Source organism: Bidens hawaiensis, unplaced genomic scaffold, assembly GCF_021521415.1.
Source record: "Bidens hawaiensis isolate Kalapana, Puna unplaced genomic scaffold, B.hawaiensis_p1.1 tig00000978_1, whole genome shotgun sequence".
NCBI lineage: Eukaryota > Viridiplantae > Streptophyta > Magnoliopsida > Asterales > Asteraceae > Bidens > Bidens hawaiensis.
The window spans coordinates 3,751,066-3,772,215 of NW_027491058.1; the positions used below are offsets into that span (position 1 = coordinate 3,751,066).

A 21,150-nucleotide genomic window follows, 5' to 3' on the forward strand; every position below is an offset into this window, starting at 1 on the left:
TTTATGCAAATAGGACAACATTGTTCCCAGCACCACTGACATTATAATGACACCACCAAACACCGTAACAGAATAAGTGTCCCACTCGTTCTCCCGAACGATCACTATATAAGAAGCCGCCATAAAAGCAACCAAAATGCACACAAAAACTAACCACATTAACTTAATAACCACCTCACCCACTTTTCTTCCTTTTGCTTTCGCCTCGACTCTAATCTCCAACATCACATGTATCAGCACCAACGTTAAAGCCGTAAAAAAATACACCGCGTTAATAACATAGATGATTCTATCAACACGCTCCCCAATGAACATTACAAACCTAAAGGAAAACATGACGGCTGCGATTAGCACCCCCAGAATAATGGCTCCGTGGTTGTTGATTCCAAAAGAGTAACTTAACAACCTCACTGCTAGCCCATTTGACCGCCACGTGTAATGCAATTTGACCCTTTTTGTCGATCATTCTAGCCAGTTGCGGGTCCTTTTCAAGTAAAATTTCACAGTCTCGATATGGGCCGATCTTGCTGCTAGATACAACGCTTTTCTAAGGTCGGGTTTGGGAATGGTTAACGAGATCGGGTCCTTTGAAAGTAGCTCTTGAACAACAGCAGTGTGTCCTTTTGAAGCTGCAGTAATAAGCGGAGTAACATTGCCTTGTGATCTGATTTGGCATAGTGATACATCATGGTCAAGTAGTAGTTTTACTATGTCTGCAATAATATTCAATAAAAAGATGTTGGCATATTTTAATAAACAAATGAATTATACAAACCAATAAAATATATTTACCATGATGTCCTTGACTAGCAGCTATATGCAAAGGATCAAAATCCAAATGGCTTCTTTTGGTAAGTGTTTCTTTATCCGAGTACTTCAAGAGTTCTTTTACCACATCAAGATGCCCATTTTCAGCAGCTATATACAGTGCGGTTTCCCCCAATTCGTTCACTTCATTGATCCACATTTGTGGAATGACTTTAAAAAGGAAAAGCTTCACAGATCGAAGATCGCCACGACGGGCTGCTTTACGTAGACATTTTGATGGAATTATGAGTTTCCACGTCTCTATATCTACTGTTCGTTGAAATAAGCGTTTTAGCATATTTGTTCCCATAGACGCAAATGCACAAATATGAACAGCAAGTAAAGAGCATTAAAGCAAGCAACCAGAAAACTAATTATGATGATTTATTTGCTTATAACAGGATTAGATCGAACACTGACTACAAAAGAATTAAATCTCAACAGCAATTACACAGTCACCATTAGTATACACTATACATAGGTAGCGTGTGCATGAAACCGTCAAAGTTGATCCGAACCCAAAAATACCTAACCAAACCAAAACAAAAACCGACGGTTTGGTTTTATGCTTTTTGTAAAAATCAAGCATACTGTTTGGTTTCGGTATTGCGTGTAATAAAAGACAAAAAAATCAAACTAAGCCGAATTTATAAATTTTCGTTATGTTTATATTAAATGATTTATAAAAATTTAATAATTACGTAACTCAAATAGTTTAACACAAATGTATAATAATCAGTTTAGTTATTCTTTTTTCGCCCAAAAACTTTCAAGCTCAAATAGCAAAACCGAAGCCGAACCGACTACCGAGCTCAAACCATATACCGAAACCAAAGACTAGAAAAATACTAAATTAACATACAGTATTTAGGTTATTAATATGATTTAAAACCGTAGAAAGAAACAAATAGATTTCGGTGGATCATAAAATTAGGAAGAAACAACCACAAACTAAAAAAAGGATATTAACCGATATTGTGCATAATTTTAATCGACCACATAATACGTACCTTCTTCAATGGGTGAACCTACTGCCTCCATAGGAAATTGTGATTAGTGAGCGTACAACATGCAATGGTAGGATGTAGCATTTTATACGGGGAGTCAAAATAATCCTTTTTGTTTCTAGAGAGAGATGTTTATCCTAAAAATTTGAAAAATCTTAAAAGTCTCAACGGAGCCGATATATTCTGGTTCGTGCAATGGTTTTCGCTATCTAATATGATTATGCCAGGTGTCTGAAGTCTGAGAAGACCCGTGAACTTTGTACCCAAATCTGTCGGATCCGTGAGTTTTGATACAAAAACACTCTCCCTGAAACAATCGTCTCCGTGATGTTTCACCATGCTTTTGTCTCCTCTGTGAGATTTTGGAAAAGTTTGAATATTCGAATACACTCACCGTTGATTCACCACCACCACCATCAACGTCTCCGTGATGTCCGACCATCAAAATTGTCCAAACACATGTTGGATCCAGGATCCGAATTCCTTCTAACGAACTCCCATTTAGGAAAAAAGAAAAAAAAACGTTTAAAAAGGGGGAATACCAAGAAAAACCAACCAACTTTTAGTTTTTTCTTGTAAAAGCCCCTATACTTTTTTTATGCATGATAAAGTCCTTAAACTTGATATTTATAAACATAATTGAGAATATGACTTGCAATAGCATGTTTATCACTAATTTGGTATTCTATAATAAATAAAACATAATAAACATATATTTATCATATAATAAATAAATAAAAAGATTCATCTTCTCCTACCTATAACAAAATGACAGAACCATGCTATTGCATGACTTTTAGTTTTTTCTTACAAAAGTCCTTATACTTTTTTTTGTGTATGATAAAGTCCCTCAACTTGTTATTTTTAAACATAATTATGAATATGACCTGCAATAGCCTATTTATTACTAATTTGGTATTCTATAATAAATAAAACAATAAGCATAAATTTATTATATACAATAAATAAATTAAAAGATACTTATCATCATCCCCAACCTACACAATCACAGAACCACCATAACCACGGGCAACCCAACCTAGGTTTCAACTTCCTCATCTTCTAAGTTACCAGAACAATGGATTTAAGGGAATAAAATAATACTTCAAACTACTCTATTGGAGAGTCAAAATATTCTTTTGTTATTCATGTTCCCCACAATTCTTCAATTCGTCGATATCTTCGGGGAGCAGGGATGGGCAGAGAATGTGTGATGAATCCCCAAGAACAATTATCGATCCCAGTTGGTGGGTGAATCATTTTACATTTTATATGCTACATAGCTCAAATAAATATAACTTGGTATGATGATTTGTTGAATGTGGGGTTCGATTTGGAGGTAGAGAGATGGTGGTTATGTGATTTTGTTATACGTAGGAGAAGATGAATCTTTTATTTATTTATTATATGATAAATATATGTTTATTATGTTTTATTTATTATAGAATACCAAATTAGTAATAAAAGTCATATTCCCAATTATGTTTATAAATATCAAGTTTTTAAATATCAAGTTTAAAGACTTTATCATGCATAAAAAAGTATAGGGATTTTTACAAGAAAAAAACTAAAAGTTGGTTGGTTTTTCATGGTATTCCCCCTTATTTATAGACAGAATTACAAATTTTGTCCTTTAAAATAAGACGAATTACGGTTCGTGTCCTTTTCTAAGTTTCCTTGCAGGCGGTGTACTTTAAACTTTTTTTTCCTACAAGTTATGTCCTTTACGCTAACTGGGTTAGAAAAACTCTGTTAAATCCCATCACGTGAGAAGCATGTGAGGGTAGTTTTGTCTTTTTGCCTACCCTTCTTCTTCTTCTTCTTCTTCTTCTTCTTCACGTGAGAAGCATCTGATTGTTAATTGATGAATTAACATAACCATCAAAAGATTCAGAGATTCACACACGCTTCACATGTCAGCAGCAAGATCCAATCCTTCCCATTCCAGCCCTCACACTTTGACAACCGTACAAACCCTCTTATCTTCACTTCCTCCATTCACCTACTACTTTTAGCCTCTCTCGCCGCCGTAACCTAGCGGCGATCTGCCGGTCGGACCTCCGACTAATCTATCAATATCTATCTATCTATCACCCTTCCCTCTCCTCTATCCCCTTATCAATTCCAAAAACAAAACAAAAAAAAAAAGTTGAAAAATTTGGAAAAAAGTATAAATTATTTCTAGGGTTTTGAGATGGCGGCGCAGGTGGTTCAACAGCAGCAGCAGCCTCAATCGGTCAACGGCGGCGGTGTTCCTGGCGCCGGTGGTGCACCGCAGTTTGTGCCGACGTCGTTGTACGTTGGGGATTTGGAGTTTAGTGTTACCGATTCGCAGTTGTATGAGTTGTTTAACCAGATAGGACAGGTGGTGTCGGTTAGGGTTTGTAGGGATTTGTCTACTCGAAGGTCGCTTGGGTATGGTTATGTTAACTATGTCAACGCTCAGGATTGTTAATTGATAATCCAAAGTGTGTGTGTTAATAGATACTGAAGAAGAAGAAGAAGAAGGGTAGGCAAAAAGACAAAACTACCCTCACATGCTTCTCACGTGATGGGATTTAACAGAGTTTTTCTAACCCAGTTAGCGTAAAGGACATAACTTGTAGGAAAAAAAAGTTTAAAGTACACCGCCTGCAAGGAAACTTAGAAAAGGACACGAACCGTAATTCGTCTTATTTTAAAGGACAAAATTTGTAATTCTGTCTTATTTATATGCATATATATAACTTTTAGATTTACTTTATTATTTCTCTATGCTATTTAAATTGTTATATACTTTTAGTAATCCATTTCTTCTAGTATATCAACAAAGTTTCATGTCAGATTGGTTGATCAAAATCTGAACTTCAAAGAAAAAGAAAAATGTTAAAATCTCATACTTCTTGAATGAGGGAAGAAGATAATATGAAAACCTTGCATGAATATACGCATTTATCAAATGTTACTTCTTAAAGCTTTTCAACTAATTCATCAATAAACACAAGTTATAATTCTTAAAGATCTTTAATATCTTTTAATTATATTCAAATTTAACGGAGCTACAATATTTTCTTTCCTTTTCATATATTATGTTATTTTTAATTTTTAGGTGAAAAAGATGAAGTTAGCAACATCATATCCTATGGCGTACCACCACCAAAAAAGTGTGCACATGTGCATTGTGTTAAATCAAAGGATGGAAACGAGTATTGTTGTTGTAATGGCCATAGTTCTCTCGGAAAATGGTGCGGCTTCACTGAAAACTCGTGTGAAAATAAATGCAAGAATTATAAACCCAACTGATATCATTTTGGGATATGTACATACACACATCACATGTAATTTTATTCATCTTCAATTTCAAACATATATATGTCTCATTCAAAGAAGAAATAAAATAAAGTATATGTTATATTAATATTTAATACACTAAATATCATTTATATCGTTTTTTTAACTGCATGAACATACGCATATACATACACACCACACACATTAAACACACAAAGATTTTTCAAAAGATTACCTAAGTTATTTATTAACTAGTGGGTGGGTCGCGTTTTACAACGGGTTTGTAATAGTTAAAACTAGCCCAACGTCTAACCCAACTTACTTAAACACCGGTTATATATGTGTATTATTATTATTATTATTATTATTGTTTATTTAATAATAATTATTAGTTATTGGTTAAGTTATATAATCTAGTGAATAAAATATGCATTTTATTAAATAATGTATGCCGGTTATTGATGGTTTCAAAAAACAATTTTACCCTTAAAAATTATTATTGTTTTAAGTGAATGTATCAAGTTTTGTTTTGTATGAACAAAACTTTTAAAACTCTTAACTAAAAAAATTCTTTACGCGTGTTTTTTTCAAATATATTATAACTAGTTTTTATCCTCCGTATTACGAGAGTTGTTTTATATTGTTTGTTCTGATATTCTTTTTAATTTTTTATATTTATATTTTTTTATTGTATGAAAGTTAATAATATACGTATGATTTCATGATAAATTGTTTCACAAATAAATGAGAAGTTATAACACGGTTTAAAAGCTATATAGTTTTGATGACACCCAAGACCCGTTTATTTTTTTTTTACTATAAAATAGGTTTTTTAATTATAAATAATATGTATGAAAGTTAATAATATACTTATTGTTTGATGAGACCTAAGACCCGTTTATTTTTTTCTTACTATCAAATTGTTTTTTAATTTAAATAATATATATATATATATATATATTTAAAATTAATAAGATTAATTTTTATTATATCCTATTTTATAGGTTTTTTACATCAATAATTTGGTGAGAATAATTTTTAATTTAATGAGATGTTATAACCCGTTTTAGGAATATATGGGTTTGGTAAGACCCATACCCATGAATTCGGGTCAAATGCATGAGAAACTTCCATTTAAAAATCAAGCAAATCTGGTGACTCCAAAAAAATGGGAAGCGACCACATCGCGACACGTAGGATTTTTATGTTTTCGTTTATATATATTATAGATAGATGCAGTATATATGGTATTAAATGTACTATCGATTTATAACTTAACCCCTAAATTTAATATGAATAGAAATGTGATAAAGTTTTGCCAACTATTGTTTTTACTTTTTTGTTTGTGTATGGTATTTAAGTAGGTTAATATCTCATATGATGCATAGGTTGGATAGATAATATTTTGATTTTAATAAATAAATATAAAAATTTATAAAGTCAAATAAATTAGAAATTACATAAAAAAAGAAATTGAATGATATTTACTCATATTACAACGTTTAGATTAATGTCATCAGTCATCAAATGATATTCACTCACATTACAATATTTTGATTTTAATCTAATTGTGTATTTAATTAGATTAATGTCATGAGTCATCAAATGATATTCTCTCACATTACAAATGATATTCGCCAATATTTACATTTGGTGGGTGTGTGGGTTGGGTTTTATCCGAAGGATCCCTTATCAGTTGAATATATTTAGCATATATTTAGCATATCTTTATGAGATTGTATATGACTATGATTGCTTTGTATTACTCTTTATATAAAGGTTTTGACAAATTAATGTGAAGGATGATTTCATGATTCCATACAAACTTATATGGTATCAAAGTCAATTCTTTACCTAACCCTATTTTTTACTTTATTGCCGTCACATATATCGAACATCCCCATCTTCATTGTCCCTTCCCCATCACAACCCATTCACTACCATGACAAACGGCAAGGAAGCTTCAGTTTCTGACACCAAGGCTCCGACTTTACACCCTGCATACTCTGTCACAAACATCAATACTAAAAACCGAACCCTCGATGGCTCTAGCATCACATATTCAGCCTGGACAAAACTCTTCACCCTCAATGCAGTGGCGGACCCAGGATTTTTTGTCAATGGGGTCCCAATTTTTTCGGTTTACAAGATTTTTCGGGTCGGTCGTTATTCGGGTCGGGTCGAGGCGAGGAACATAATAAAACACGGAACTATGGTGTCATTGGAAACGAGTAAGTAGAAAGAATCTAAATTAGAAACTAGATGAAACATACACTTTTAATTCATACCCGAAAAACATGAACGTAATCTATATATATGGTCTTACATAATTGACCAAAACATGAAAAAATAACTCTAACACAAATAAATGATTAATTATAATATACATACACAAGGTAAATAATAAAAGAATATGCAAAATCCATGTTAACATTATATATGTTGCATGGTGATAATGACTATATGAGAGAAACTAACAAAAAGCACAAATACCCTAACTGAATAACTAAGACTAGGATATTAAAAAAACAACAAAAAAGGAGTATGGTGGGGCTTGAACCTACAACCTCTCACAAGTAAAACAAGGGACTTTCCACTGTACCAGTTCAATCCTAATAGTATGGGTTCCAAGTATTAATTTTTATGGGATCCTTACAAAATTTAATATACCGTCTCTAAGTAATTTTTAAAAAACATCGGTGTCCCGGGACCCCGATCGGACCTATGTGGGTCCGCCCCTGCCTCCATGCTACTCCCTACAAGGTCTCGGACCATATCAGTGGTGCCGAACCACCCGCTAAAGATTATGCAGAATATGGTGCGTGGAAAGAAATCGACGCGTTGGTTTTACAATGGATCTATAGCACCATCAATGATATCTACTTGAATCATGTTCTTGAAACCGACACCACCGCTCGTAAAACATGGCTACAACTTGAGAACATCTTTCTCAATAACAAGACTGCTCGCACCATGCAAGGATTGGTAACACAATTAGTTTTGGAATCCAGGTTGGTAACACAATTAGTGCAAGGATTGCCACAAGAATATACAGTTGTAGGTGCCCTCATTAACCAACTTGCACCATCATGGGATGATGCTCGCACCATGCTTAACCATGAGGAGATGCGTATCAAGAACCAAACTCGCCAAGGAACCTCATCTACGGTTCTTGCGGCTACTACGGTACCGCCCGATGCTTGTGGCCCGTCATCCTCCACTCAAGGGCGTGGGTTTCGTCAAGTCGCGGTGGCCGTGGATACCAAGTTCGTGGCAACAAGGGTGGTCGTGGTTATCAACGAGGCAGAGGGAATCAAGTAGGAAATTATTTAGGCCGTGGGATTCACCAACACCAAACTCAACAATACAGGTCCCATCCGTCATGGCCTAACAACTCCTGGACTCCGAATCCAACTCCTTATCAGGCACATCCTCCTTATGCACCTGTCCAGCAATCTCTACCACCTTGGGCAACCCAGTGGACTGGGCCTAGTAGGTAGGCCCAACCATCCACTCCAAGCCCATCCAACACTCCCCATGCATCTGACCTTTTGCCGGGTACTCCGATTACAACTTATCTGACCTTGCCCAAACTATGAAACTGGTGAGCATCCATGGTCAAGACACATGGCTTATGGATTCTGGAGCATCAACACACCTTACCTCGGATCCTGGTAAAATTTCACATTATATGTCATCTTTTCCAGTTAAGTCTATTTATGTCGGAAATGGAAATTCAATACCAATTAAAGGATCTGGCCACACCACCTGCCACGTACCGAACCGAACTTACCATTTAAACAATATTCTTTATGCCCCACATATCATTAAAAATTTACCTTCAGTTCGTAAATTTAATATCGATAACCAAACTTCTACTGAATTTGATCCTTATGGTTTCACTATGAAGGATTACAAGACTGGGGCCATCTTTCCCGCCACGATTGCACAGGTGAACTTTAGCCATTCACTCAACCTGCGAATCCATCTGCTTTTCTCACCACTACCTCGGATCAATGGCATAGCCGGCTTGGTCATCCCGAGGACACTATCTAAAATTTATTACGTTCTCGTTTTTCTATTTATTGTAATAAACCTACAGGTTCTCATATTTGCAAGTCTTGTCAGTTATCGAAACATATACGTTTACCGTTTTATGATTCTCAATCTATTACTTATGCACCTTTTGACATTATACATTGTGATCTGTGGACGTCTCCTGTCCTAAGTAAATCCGGGTACAAATATATAGGGTAATTATCGATAATTTCACACATTTTGTCTGGGTATACCCTTTGAAATATAAATCTGAAACATTATCTATATTTTCTAAATTTCACCAATTTATTTTAACCTAATTTCAACTTAAAATTAAAACCTTCCAATGTGATCTAGGGGGAGAATTCGATAATAATAATTTTAAAACATTTGCTCACCAACACGGGATTGTATTTCGATTCTCTTGTCCTTAGACATCCCAACGAAACGGTCGATCCGAACGTATGATTTGGAGACTTAATGATATCGTCCGCACCCTTCTTACCCATGCAAATCTTCATGCTTCATTTTGGGTTGAAGCACTTCATACCGCCGTGTATATTCACAATATTTTACCGACGAAACGTCTTAACTTATCCACCCCCACTTTTCCCTTTACCAAAGACACCCAACATATGATCACTTACGAGTTTTCGGTTGTGCTTGTTATCCAAACACGGCATCCACACAATCGCATAAGCTCAACAATCGCTCGGTTCAATGTGTTTTCTTAGGATACCCAGCTGAATTTCGAGGGTACCGATGCTTCCACCTTGCTACCAGAAAGGTCATCATCCCACGACATGTTGTTTTTGATGAGTTAACCTTTCCTTTTCGAGATCAGTCCCAAATCCCATCCTATTCGTTTCTTGATGACCCACCTAACACATATCCCCATGGCCCATTCCACACCATTATTCCGCCTTTTAGTCCAACCACCAACCCCCAACCAACCCTATCCATTAGCCCTTATCCAACACCACCCACTAGCCCATAACAGACCTACCCACCAGCCCAGCCACATCTTTGCAGCCCACTAGCCTCATCTCCGCAACCCACTAGCAAAGAAAACTTTCCCACATCGTCACCGGGCACCCCTCCACCTACTCATCCGGTGACCACTCTTGCTCGAAGTGGCATCACTAAGCCGATGGTTCGTTTAAATCTTCACACTACTACACAAACTCCAACTATATCCCCGATACCAAAAACATATCCAAAACAAGTGCGGTTGCTAATACCAAACACAATTACTTAAACCATAACATTACAAAAAAGAAAAAAAAATCCTTTTAAACACAAATCTTTACCAACCCATTAACGCCCTTCAAGGGAATATGCATGTATAAGGGTAAGTTTTATGGGTTTCAAACAATAAAGCAAACCACCCCCTCTCACATAGGTAGATTGTCAAATTACAATTCAAGGTAAAGCTTTGTCATAAAAAGTATATATATTTTGAAAAAATAAATGTGTAATTAATTATTATTATTACATATAAATGCCACTAACTCACCTTCACCTTTTTTATTCACTCAAAATCTCAATGACTAATTTCTCAAACGATTATCCCAGGATATTGATAATGTCGAACAATTCTGATAACGACATTTTTTCAAACGATAGTAGCATACAATTTTTCAAAGATCTCATCGAGCAAACCGAAGAGAAAGACACGAAAACATCATCGACCATTCCTAAGAGGAAGACACAACAACATCATCCTCGAGCAATATAATAGGACGAAGGATCATTTAGTTTAAATTTTCGTATTTTAATTTTCTTAGTTTGAATTGTCATATTTTAATTTTTCGGTTTTCAGATGTGTTATATTTTTAATTTTAATGATATTTTAATTTTAAATTACATTTAGTTTTTTTATATATATATTTTGAATTATAAAAAACAAAAAACAAAAACTGTTCTAGGTTATTTGTGGGTAGGTGCCGCCGGTGATTTTGTGATTTGTGGGTACATGAGGATAGAAATGAGATGGCAGTGCGGGATTGGCCAATTCATGGGTATTACCCGTGAATGTCCCTTTCCCTCTAACTTATTGATGATATCTTGTTTTCCTTGCTTGCTTGTTAGTGGAAACTTTCGGTTTTCAACCAACAAGAGCTTGTAAACTTCCCACTCGTGATCCAAGGTTGAATGTCTTTTAGTGTCAGCCTATAAATAACCATCCATTTTCCACCTCTTACCAAAAAAATTATTCAAAGAGACAAAAGATCATTGTTACAGGTTCAAACTACTTACTATATTCTAAGTGTCATTGTTGGATTTTATGAAGCAGTTCAGTTAAGTCAGTGTGGCAGACCGAGTTATGACTCGTGAGAGTTATATCTTGGGTAACGAGCATAAATACGCTTAAGTTACTTAACCGGGATTGACATATAATTAACGAGATGGAAACAGATGAACTGGGCTTTGAAGTTAGAGATGGGCTTGGTAGTCCGTTTAGGTTTAACTAGTTATAATAGTTAACATAATCATTTTTTTTCATAGACACAAGAGTTTTAACAAAAACCTAGCCACAAAGAGGTTCTCTTTCAACTCACCCCACTACCACTACCACCAGTTCCCTCCTCTCGCCGGTCACCACTCCTCCCCGCCGGTCACCACCGCAGCCGGTGTTGTTCCAGCCACTGCGATGCCACCACCACTGCTGATTTCCGCTGCTGTCGGCTGCCTCCAAACACCGCCACTGCCGGATCTCGTTCGTATTATCACCTGGCGACGCTCATTACACCTCGGAGTCTCAACCGGTTATTCATTAACCAAGGTAAAACTAAATATTGTCGGTTTCTGATTTATATTTAATTTGGTAATTTTGTTTTGTGCTCATATTGTTTGTAACTCGGCCTTGTAAGGTTCCATAAGTGATGATTACTCATTTATTTATTTTGTTGCGTTCATAATAATTCAAATGAGATTCATAAATGAAACTTTTATTAAAATCGAGTTTAATCGTTAAACCATTGAATGGTTACCATTGGAACCCATTGGTGGTATCAGAGCCTTGGTTACAATTTACGAGTCGAATCCGGTTATTTGACCAGTTCTACATCACAAACTTCAAGGTTGTTGAAGTTTTTGATCTAGGTAAATATTTAAGGCATGATTGGTTTGGTCAAAATTTTGTTTATTTTATTTAACCAAAAGGATTGCTCGATTTTTATTTTTGTTGAATATGTAAATCTGGTTCGACCTTGTATGTTTGGTTTATTATTTTGGTTTTGGCTATATTGACGATTCGAAAGTTGTATTTACTTTTGGTTTTTGGCTATTTTGATAGTTCAAAATTGTAACAGGTAGGGTTTAGTTTTTCATTATATATATTTGTTGAATATTGTAACGAGGAAGACCCAAAGGAAAAACCAAGGATGAGGACATGGAGTTCTTGAAGTCAGTGGAAGATACTAAAGATGAGGGGATGCACCAAGAGTCAATCCTTGTGGTTGTTTTGTGTAGTGACCCCTTGACCTGATTGATCTTGCTAATAGGCTCTAGCAAGATCAATCATTAATCTTGGTCATTTAAGATTTACATATTCTTTTTGCTATTGTGGTTGCTTACTTTTTATATTTAGTTATGTCACTACCAACCTAATACCAAATATTTTAAAATAAACTTCTTAACTAATTATGTTTTTTCAAAATTAAACTAAGTTTGATTTTCTAAAACTAATAACTTAATAGTATAACTATTAACTTATAATTGGTTATTCACATCACGACAAACTTAGTTTTAACAGGTTATCTAAAACTAAGTGCCCTGACAAATGAAAGTGTTCATCAATGTCACACCCCAACCTAAGGCAGAAATGTCGGGGCATGAACTAATTGTCCACACCTCTCAAGGTACTATCATGCAATAATTTAAAATGTGATAATATCTATTAAATTAAATGTAAGGCCCCGTTACCAGTGCCTTACTTTGGACGTTGGATTTACTCATAAACGCAGTTCTAAATATCAGAGTTAATTAAAACTTTCGCGGAATAACATAAAACATCAATAGTCGTTACAACCATTCATAACTTGTCTTTAAAACATAACTTAAAACATGTCTTTTAGTTCAAACGTTAACGATTAAATCTTCAGATGCCAGCTTCTTTATTCATCCGCCTGTGTCTCCCTTCAAGTCAGCTGTCTCATCCTACTCACCTGCGTGCATACTAAAAGTCAGCTACGCTGTGAGTTCTAGTTAATCATACAACATACAACATATTCATAATTACATACGTTCATACGTACCCAATGCTTTCATACTTTCGTTTATACATACATACTCACTTACTTACTATTTTCCTTTCATATTCATACCTTACGTTATAAAGCTGTCTTAACACATTTTCCACTAGGATTTTAATTTATTTCCTAATTCGTTAACTCATTCCCCATAACGATTTAAGTCTGACTCGTAATCCGATTCGTTACCGAACTTAACTTAAGCGAACTTAGGGTTCAGCGAACTTATGGCTCGGCGAACTTAGAGTCCAGCGAACATAGGGTTCAGCGAACTTAAGGTTTAGCGAACTTATGGCTCGGCGAACTTAGAGTCCAGCGAACATAGGGTTCAGCGAACTTAAGGTTCATCGAACTTATCTAGCAAAGATATCCGCAGCATTGACGGGATTTCAGTTTCGACCCGTAATCATTACTGTTTCAATCATGCGAACCTTGAGGGGTCGTTAATCAATCCCGTAAACACTCCTAAGGTCATTTTCGGATAAGACTCGGCTTGAAAACATATAAAGTTTGGACCTTTATGATTAAAAACGTTTAATACTAGGTCTAAGGTTTATCTTTAAACGAGCCGCACCTATTGCAGGTCCTGTAAGTTCGTTTTAGCCTCAAGTTTACAACTTTATGTTTCCTTTATACTCGATCTATTCTCGTTCTAAGTTTCAAGGTTAAACGTTTATAAAAACGTAGACTTTAAGGTGAAAGACATACCTTTACGTGTTCGTTTGATCTTGGTTAGCTTGTTTAGGAACTCTAGATCTTGTATAAGACTCGAATAACAAAGATCTAATCACAACCGACGTTTACTCGCTCTCGGATCTCGCTCGTCTCTCTCTTGGCCGTATATGGGGTGTAGGATGTGTGTGTTTTTGAGTGTGTAGAGAAATATGGAAAAGATGGAATGAGGATTAGGGTTTTAGGGTGGTTTAAGGGGATATTTATATCCCTTAAAGCCCATGGACCTAAGGCCCATTCCTTTTAATCCAGCTTAATTAGTCTAAGTCCATGATCTTTTCCATATTAGATGCTAGTTAATAATATTTAACACACGACAATTTAACGCAACTTTCTATATTTATTATTAGAATATTTAGGATGTTACATTAAAAATTCAAATAAATCCAAACAATGTCAACTAACAAGTACAAATCATTAAAAAACAGAAACAAATAAATTAAAATTTAAGTCTTGATAAATTGTGTCTTGAAAACATTCTTCAAACTTAAAGCAACATTTAAATCTCCACATGCCTTGCAATCAATTTAATATAAAAACCTTCATATGCGTATAAAATAGATATATTTAGTAAACACTAGGTTGAGTGAGTAAAACACCAGTTTTGTTCAATACAATATAATATGAGAAAAATAAGAAAAATGTCCTTATGAGATATACAATCAAGCCAATGAGCAATTAATGAGTGTCGGTAAAACTATCGTCATGCGAAGTGGGCTTTGGCTACTACGACGGCCGTATGATCATACTTGTGATTATGATGGACCTATCCAAATGCGTTCAAATAAACAAATTAACAAGTAGCAAGTTAGGCACATAATTGATAGCACACAAGGTTAACAGTTGTTAATGTGAATACTAATAGTATGTAAATACTGTAAGTACGCATATGTCCCCAAAAGTTTGGAAAACAAGTAAAAAGAAGGGGAGTGATTACTCACCTTATCAAATAAGCAAAGGAATGAGTGCGATATGAAGATAACAAATAAGTGTCACGCTCGTCGAGATATATCAACAGAAAAACCATAAGTAAGAGTAACAACGGAAAATAGATACGGATTAATAAATGAATTCTTTAGATTAAAAGAGATTTGAGATCGGTCGATATTTGTGAAATGATAATTTAATTAAATTTGTTATTTATTAATAAAGATTAGTTTTAAACTATATTGTAAATAATAAATAATATTTAGAAAGTATAAGTGTTTATAAAGTACTTACCAATATATATTTTTAACATGTAAAATAATAAGAGATATCTTTATATATATATATATATATATATATATATATATATATATATATATATATATATATATATTTTAATTATGTATTTATATTAAAAACCTTTTTAAATCTTTAATATTAGTACCTTTAACAATTTAATAACCTTATATATATATGTATATATATACACACACACACACCTATATAGGGGAGGGATATTTTGAGAACTTGATGAGTTATAAGAACTTTGAGAACTCAATTTAGGACCACACATTTATTTAAATGAGTTAGAATATGTGGTTGAAATTAAATTTGATTAAAAAATGAATCAGGAGAGAGAATAATGATTTTTGTTGATTACACAAGTTTAAACTTTAGTTACACATGTGTAAAAAGTCGATTCGGTGTGTAAAAAATTACGGTATTTTGTACATTACTTACACTTATGTATTACACATGTTTAACAAAATTCAAAAAAAAAGTTGTTACGTTGAGTTATATCGAGTTCTTAAAACTCAAAGCGGTTCTCAAAAGAAATCAATCCCACCTATCTATATATATAAATAAATGAACAAAATAAGGTTTTAACAAAGGTTCGGAAAACAATTAGTTAACATGTCGGTTTTGTAATAATAATATTTAATTATGATTTCTATAATACTTATAAAATAATTTAAATGATTAAAAGTGATAAAATATTAATTTAAAGGGATTTTTCTACCAAAAATGACCCAAAATCAGGATGGGAGTGGCTCGAAACTATGCCCCCAACCAAGCAAACCATTAACAAACACACCCCAAGCCAGCTGAGCTGGGGTGTCAATTAGTTTAAAGATGAGAACCAAAAATTATGAACAGACATACAAATACCCAATCAATATTATGAACCCTAGAAAATCGAATCGGCCAATCCGTTAAATGTTTGGCAGATTAACCATAGGGTTAATGAAAAGAGCTTAAAGACAAATAAAACATGCTGTTAATTACCTTTAAAGATGAAAGAAGACGGGTTAATTGGATGATATAGCAGACGACAGAACCCGATTAAGAACAGACAGTCAAGAGGTTGCAATAATATAATTAACCTTATGGGTTTTGTCGGCGATGTATGAGTTATTATGCAGAGCAAATTAATTGAGTTAAGATCGATGTTAAATGGTATATCATCAATTGGGTTATAGGCGGTTAGGTATATTAGCTAATTCGTATGAAAGATGATCTTATTCCATGATTAAGGTGTCAGTGAAGCTCCCAATGGTCAATAGAATGATTTGCACAAATAAGTTCCATGATTAAGACGAGAATTTTGGTTCAAGACATCCAAACAGGTCATGGATTATGAACTGGATATGGGCACGGGTATGGGTAAACGGGTTATTCGGTCTTAATATTATATCTACCGAGATTTTACAGTTTGGTCCCTCAACTAAGGTTATGGATACAAAACGGGGTTAAAGTATTGAAGAGGGTCTAAATGGTATATAAATGAAACTTATTTATATATATTAGATAAATATAATAAACAATTAATAATAAAATAATAATTACTCGATAAACACGATATTTTTTTGATAAAATTTTTCCGAACATAGAAATGGGTCGGGTAACGAATACAAAATATCAAATGGAAAATCCGTGTTGTTACAATCAAGTTGTCCCAATTAATACAATATAACTGGACTTTTACTCTATTCGGTAAATTCTAAAATTAATCCAATTTTAAAATCAATAGTCTATGCCATTCTACTATTAGCCACTTGGGGATACTGCGAAATTTCAAGTGTTTGGAGCTACAGCACCACACTTGATTTCTAGCATATCCCTTCAAGGTGAAAGGGTTTAGTTGATACATCCGACCCTTTCACAAGTGATTGTACTAGGGAAACTATTAATTTACTCTTCTGTTACGTGCTACAGCTGTCTGGAGACTAAGGTGGACACAAATGAGGCTAACGTATCTACTTAGGCAAACATTGTCTTAATGGGCCTCATATCCGATGGTTGTGCTCTACTCATAATTGGCAATCATTGTCAGTCTACTTAACCACTTACTAATGTTGTGTGCTACAACTGCCATTAGTAACTGGAAGCCAGATTCTCAAGTTAATATTTTATTAATGTTATTGGGTCATTTATAAAAGGATTATAACATCGAAAATACTAATTAGATGACTTTTGCTTATTTAACAGGTGTCAGTTGATAATAACTCCTCATTCACCCTCAAGACTATTCTTGAGAAAGAAAATCTGAATGGCACTAACTTTCTTGAATGACACCACAACTGAGACTTGTTCTCATAATGGCAAAAAAACTCTATGTTCTCGATGGACCAGTTCCAGAAGAGCTTGAAAAGAACATAGCTACTGCGAGAAAGGTTCGTGAAAAGCATAAGGACGACTCTACTGAAGTAACTTGCATTATGCTAGCCACCATGTCCTCCGAGCTTGCTAAAGACTTGGAAGATTTTGGTGCCTATGAGATGCTTGAGCAACTCAAGAGCATGTTCCAGAAACAACCTCGTCAAGAACATTTTGACACCATGAAGCAGTTTATTAGCTGCAGAATGGAACAGGGATTGATGTGCTGGAAGTAGTCAAATTATTATTAACTAAATTATGCTAATCTAGACACTAAGTAATACTCTAGACTCTTTAAAACTCGACTAAACTACTCACTGTCAAGTGAACCGATCAAATCTAGTATAGCTAAGTAATTCCGGATATCGAACCCAGGACACTCTTTTTACTACGTAAATTAACTAATTACACTCGACAAACTGACACAACTATTTATTTTATATTTATTAAAAGGGGGTTTTAAATAAATTAATAAAATAACTAATTAAAGACAAGTAAACAAAACACAAGACAATTTAGTTTGACCGACTCAGATGATAAAGAAAACCACCTAGGCTTGAATCCCTAAGTTGCATTTATAATTTAATTGGAAAATACTTGTTATGAAACTAGGATCGTAAAATAGACAATAAAAAAAACCCGAAAAGGACCCCTGACCCTTCTCAAGAAGACACCTATGGGTTTCTAATAAGTTTTAAGACACACCAGTTTATAGATTAAACTCCCTTACAGTTATTTAATTAATTATGAAAGGGTACCTTTATTACGAAATCCTACCTTACAACGCATAATTCAAAGGTAATTTAATAAATTCGATTGACTCGCTAGGCAACGTTAATTAATCATACCTAGACGGACTCTTTATGAAGAACTAAATCTAGGAATCTTAATCAGAAAAGATCTAACAATAACCTATCACCTTACAGCTTTTTAGGTTAGAAGCACACTTTTATTCGTTTGACTAATAATATTATTCATATGATCTTATTGCAAATCAATCATAAACTAGTCAAGAATACACAGTAAATGACCTAACAAAATCCTATTATATGACAGGCAATCACCAAGGACAATGTGGAATAATAAAATTCATTAAACAAAACCAAGCACTCATATGCATCAGTTAAATAAAATCAAACTGTCAACTGATTCATAAAACCATAACGAAAAGAAAATCTCAATCAAAATAAAAAATTAACATAGGTTCATCATAACCCTAGGCAGTTTATAATGTTTAGCCTAGCATTTTAATATCAAACAAAATAGTAATAAAAGAAAATCATGGTGAAAATAATAGAAACGAAAGATTAAAGGCGATAAAACACGTAGTCTTCAATCTTGAACGTAAAGCTCTTCACCAGGGTGATTCCTTGCCTTCAAAACTGCCAAATAACTCCAATATAAGCTCCAAGAAGTTCTAAATTCGTCTAGTGGCCGAAGGGTATTTTTTAGGTTAAGGTTAAGGGTGGTAATATAGTGAAACTGAGTCTTAAATTGACTAAAAACGGAACTTTCTGGAATTTATTTGTCTAGGTGTCGCGCGACCAGCCTTGGCATACCTGGCCGCACGACGCGGCTTATCAAGGGAGGCTGACTTTGGCCGATCCGACCGGCTGGTTCTTCTGGTTTAATCCTAACTCGTCCCGTTCCTTATTTTAGCTCATTTTAACTCGTTTTTCGCCCTTTTCAACCACATTCAACTCCGAAACCTACAAAACATAAATATGTTAGTAGTATACAAATTCTAATAAAACGAACAAAAACTAATACAAAAATATTATAATAAATATACAAGGGAAATATATATAAATATCAGTATATCAGGGATCTTATGTAAGTGCGCATTGTAACAACTCAGACTTTCAGAACTTATAAACCCGACTCGTTTTGATGTTCGGGTCATTTTATAAAAATATCACGTGTATCGAAAAGATTAATTATTTTAATATTATTTTTTTATAATATTTATTTGATAGTTAAAACTACTTTGAAACATATACTGACTTATACCCTAAACTATACTTTAAACCCATTTTGTTTCCATCTCTATAGATTAAGGACCTAATTACAATATCTGTTAAAATCTTTATATTATATAAATAAACCTGGATTACCCGTTAACCCGTTCCCCTATTATTATACATGATTACGATTTTGATATCTTGAACCTGAATTAACGCATCCATCATGGAAATTAAATCAATGTATGTGTTATAAATACCAATTGCAGCCAAACCGACACTCTAAACATGTTAATTGTATCAAATCTTGATCTGTCTTTCCTTTTAACCTAATCGGCACTCGTTTAATCTTGTTGGACATGAAAACGTTGTTAGTAATTCAATTAAATGCATGGATACAACCCTCTAACCCAAGTTGTTCATAGCCCTATAATTAATTGCCTTTGTTTGGTCGTTTACTTGCTCTTCAGAATACGTTTTTGGCCGGCTCTATTTAGTTCATTTAGCACCTGTCCGGACATCGATCGAGGTATTTAAATACATGATTTTGATCGCGAACTAGTGTAAATCAAAAGCCCCAACATCAATTTGATTATCAGGGGCGGGATAGATCAAATTGATGATTAGGATTTATACTCAAATATGTGAAGAACTAATTTCATCAATAAATTAAGAAAACTAACTTTGTATGCATGTTGCTGGATAGCCCAGCAGTTTAGACACATGGGTCACGGGGGGGCAATTCGCAGGTTCGACCCCCTGCACCCCGGGTTTTTAGATAATTTTTGATATAATTCTTTTTTAAATCATTAAATGATTATATTATTAATACTGATAACTAATTAAGATTATTTTAATGAAACCGGCTTTGTAATACTCGTTTTTCTCGCGTTTTTGTACGTGTATATATACATAAAGGTGTATATATATATATAGGTGTATATATATATATATATATATATATATAAGTATACCATAACTAATGTTTTAATAGATATGTAATCAAGTAAATTAATCTTATGAAATATTTATAAAACTACAAATAATATTTATTAGGTTATGTTTTTATAAATTAAAATAATTGTTTTATACAATAAATATTAGATATATAATATTAAATTATTATAATATTGTTTAACTAGTGTTCATAATAAATATTGTACTTAGCGTATCCGTTACTCTCATTTCTCATTAGGCTTTAGCATTTGCGTGTGACTTTCCTGCCTTCTCGTTATCTTAATCGCTTTTTCTCGTTTTGAGGTGAGTACCACATTCCCCCATTTTAGTTTTTTTTCCACGTTTTGGGGACATATGCGTAAATATATTTTTCATATATATACTTAAACACAAAACTGCAACTATTGTCTTATGTGTTAACAACATATACCTTATTTGTTTATGTGCTTATTTTCTTTACGTGAACCTCATTCGGAGAGGTCCAACATAATCGCAGAATAATATGATCATACGCCAGTCATTATAGCCTTTGTGCTTCTC

General features: G+C 34.0%; 1 protein-coding gene and 1 pseudogene across 2 annotated transcripts; one reads left to right on the top strand and one right to left on the bottom strand.

Annotated features, from left to right (window-relative positions):
* Positions 1–322: 322 nt before the first annotated feature.
* LOC143549568 (uncharacterized) lies at positions 323–1,294 on the bottom strand (annotated as a pseudogene). Its single transcript, XR_013138156.1, has 2 exons — positions 793–1,294; positions 323–713 (listed from the first exon to the last, which is right to left on the bottom strand). The product of XR_013138156.1 is annotated as an uncharacterized LOC143549568 (transcript).
* Positions 1,295–7,808: 6,514 nt separating this feature from the next.
* On the top strand, positions 7,809–8,405 carry LOC143549575 (uncharacterized). The gene has a single exon (XM_077040457.1). It carries the CDS (start codon positions 7,809–7,811, stop codon positions 8,403–8,405), a length of 597 nt encoding a protein of 198 aa, XP_076896572.1.
* The last annotated feature ends 12,745 nt before the right edge of the window (positions 8,406–21,150 follow it).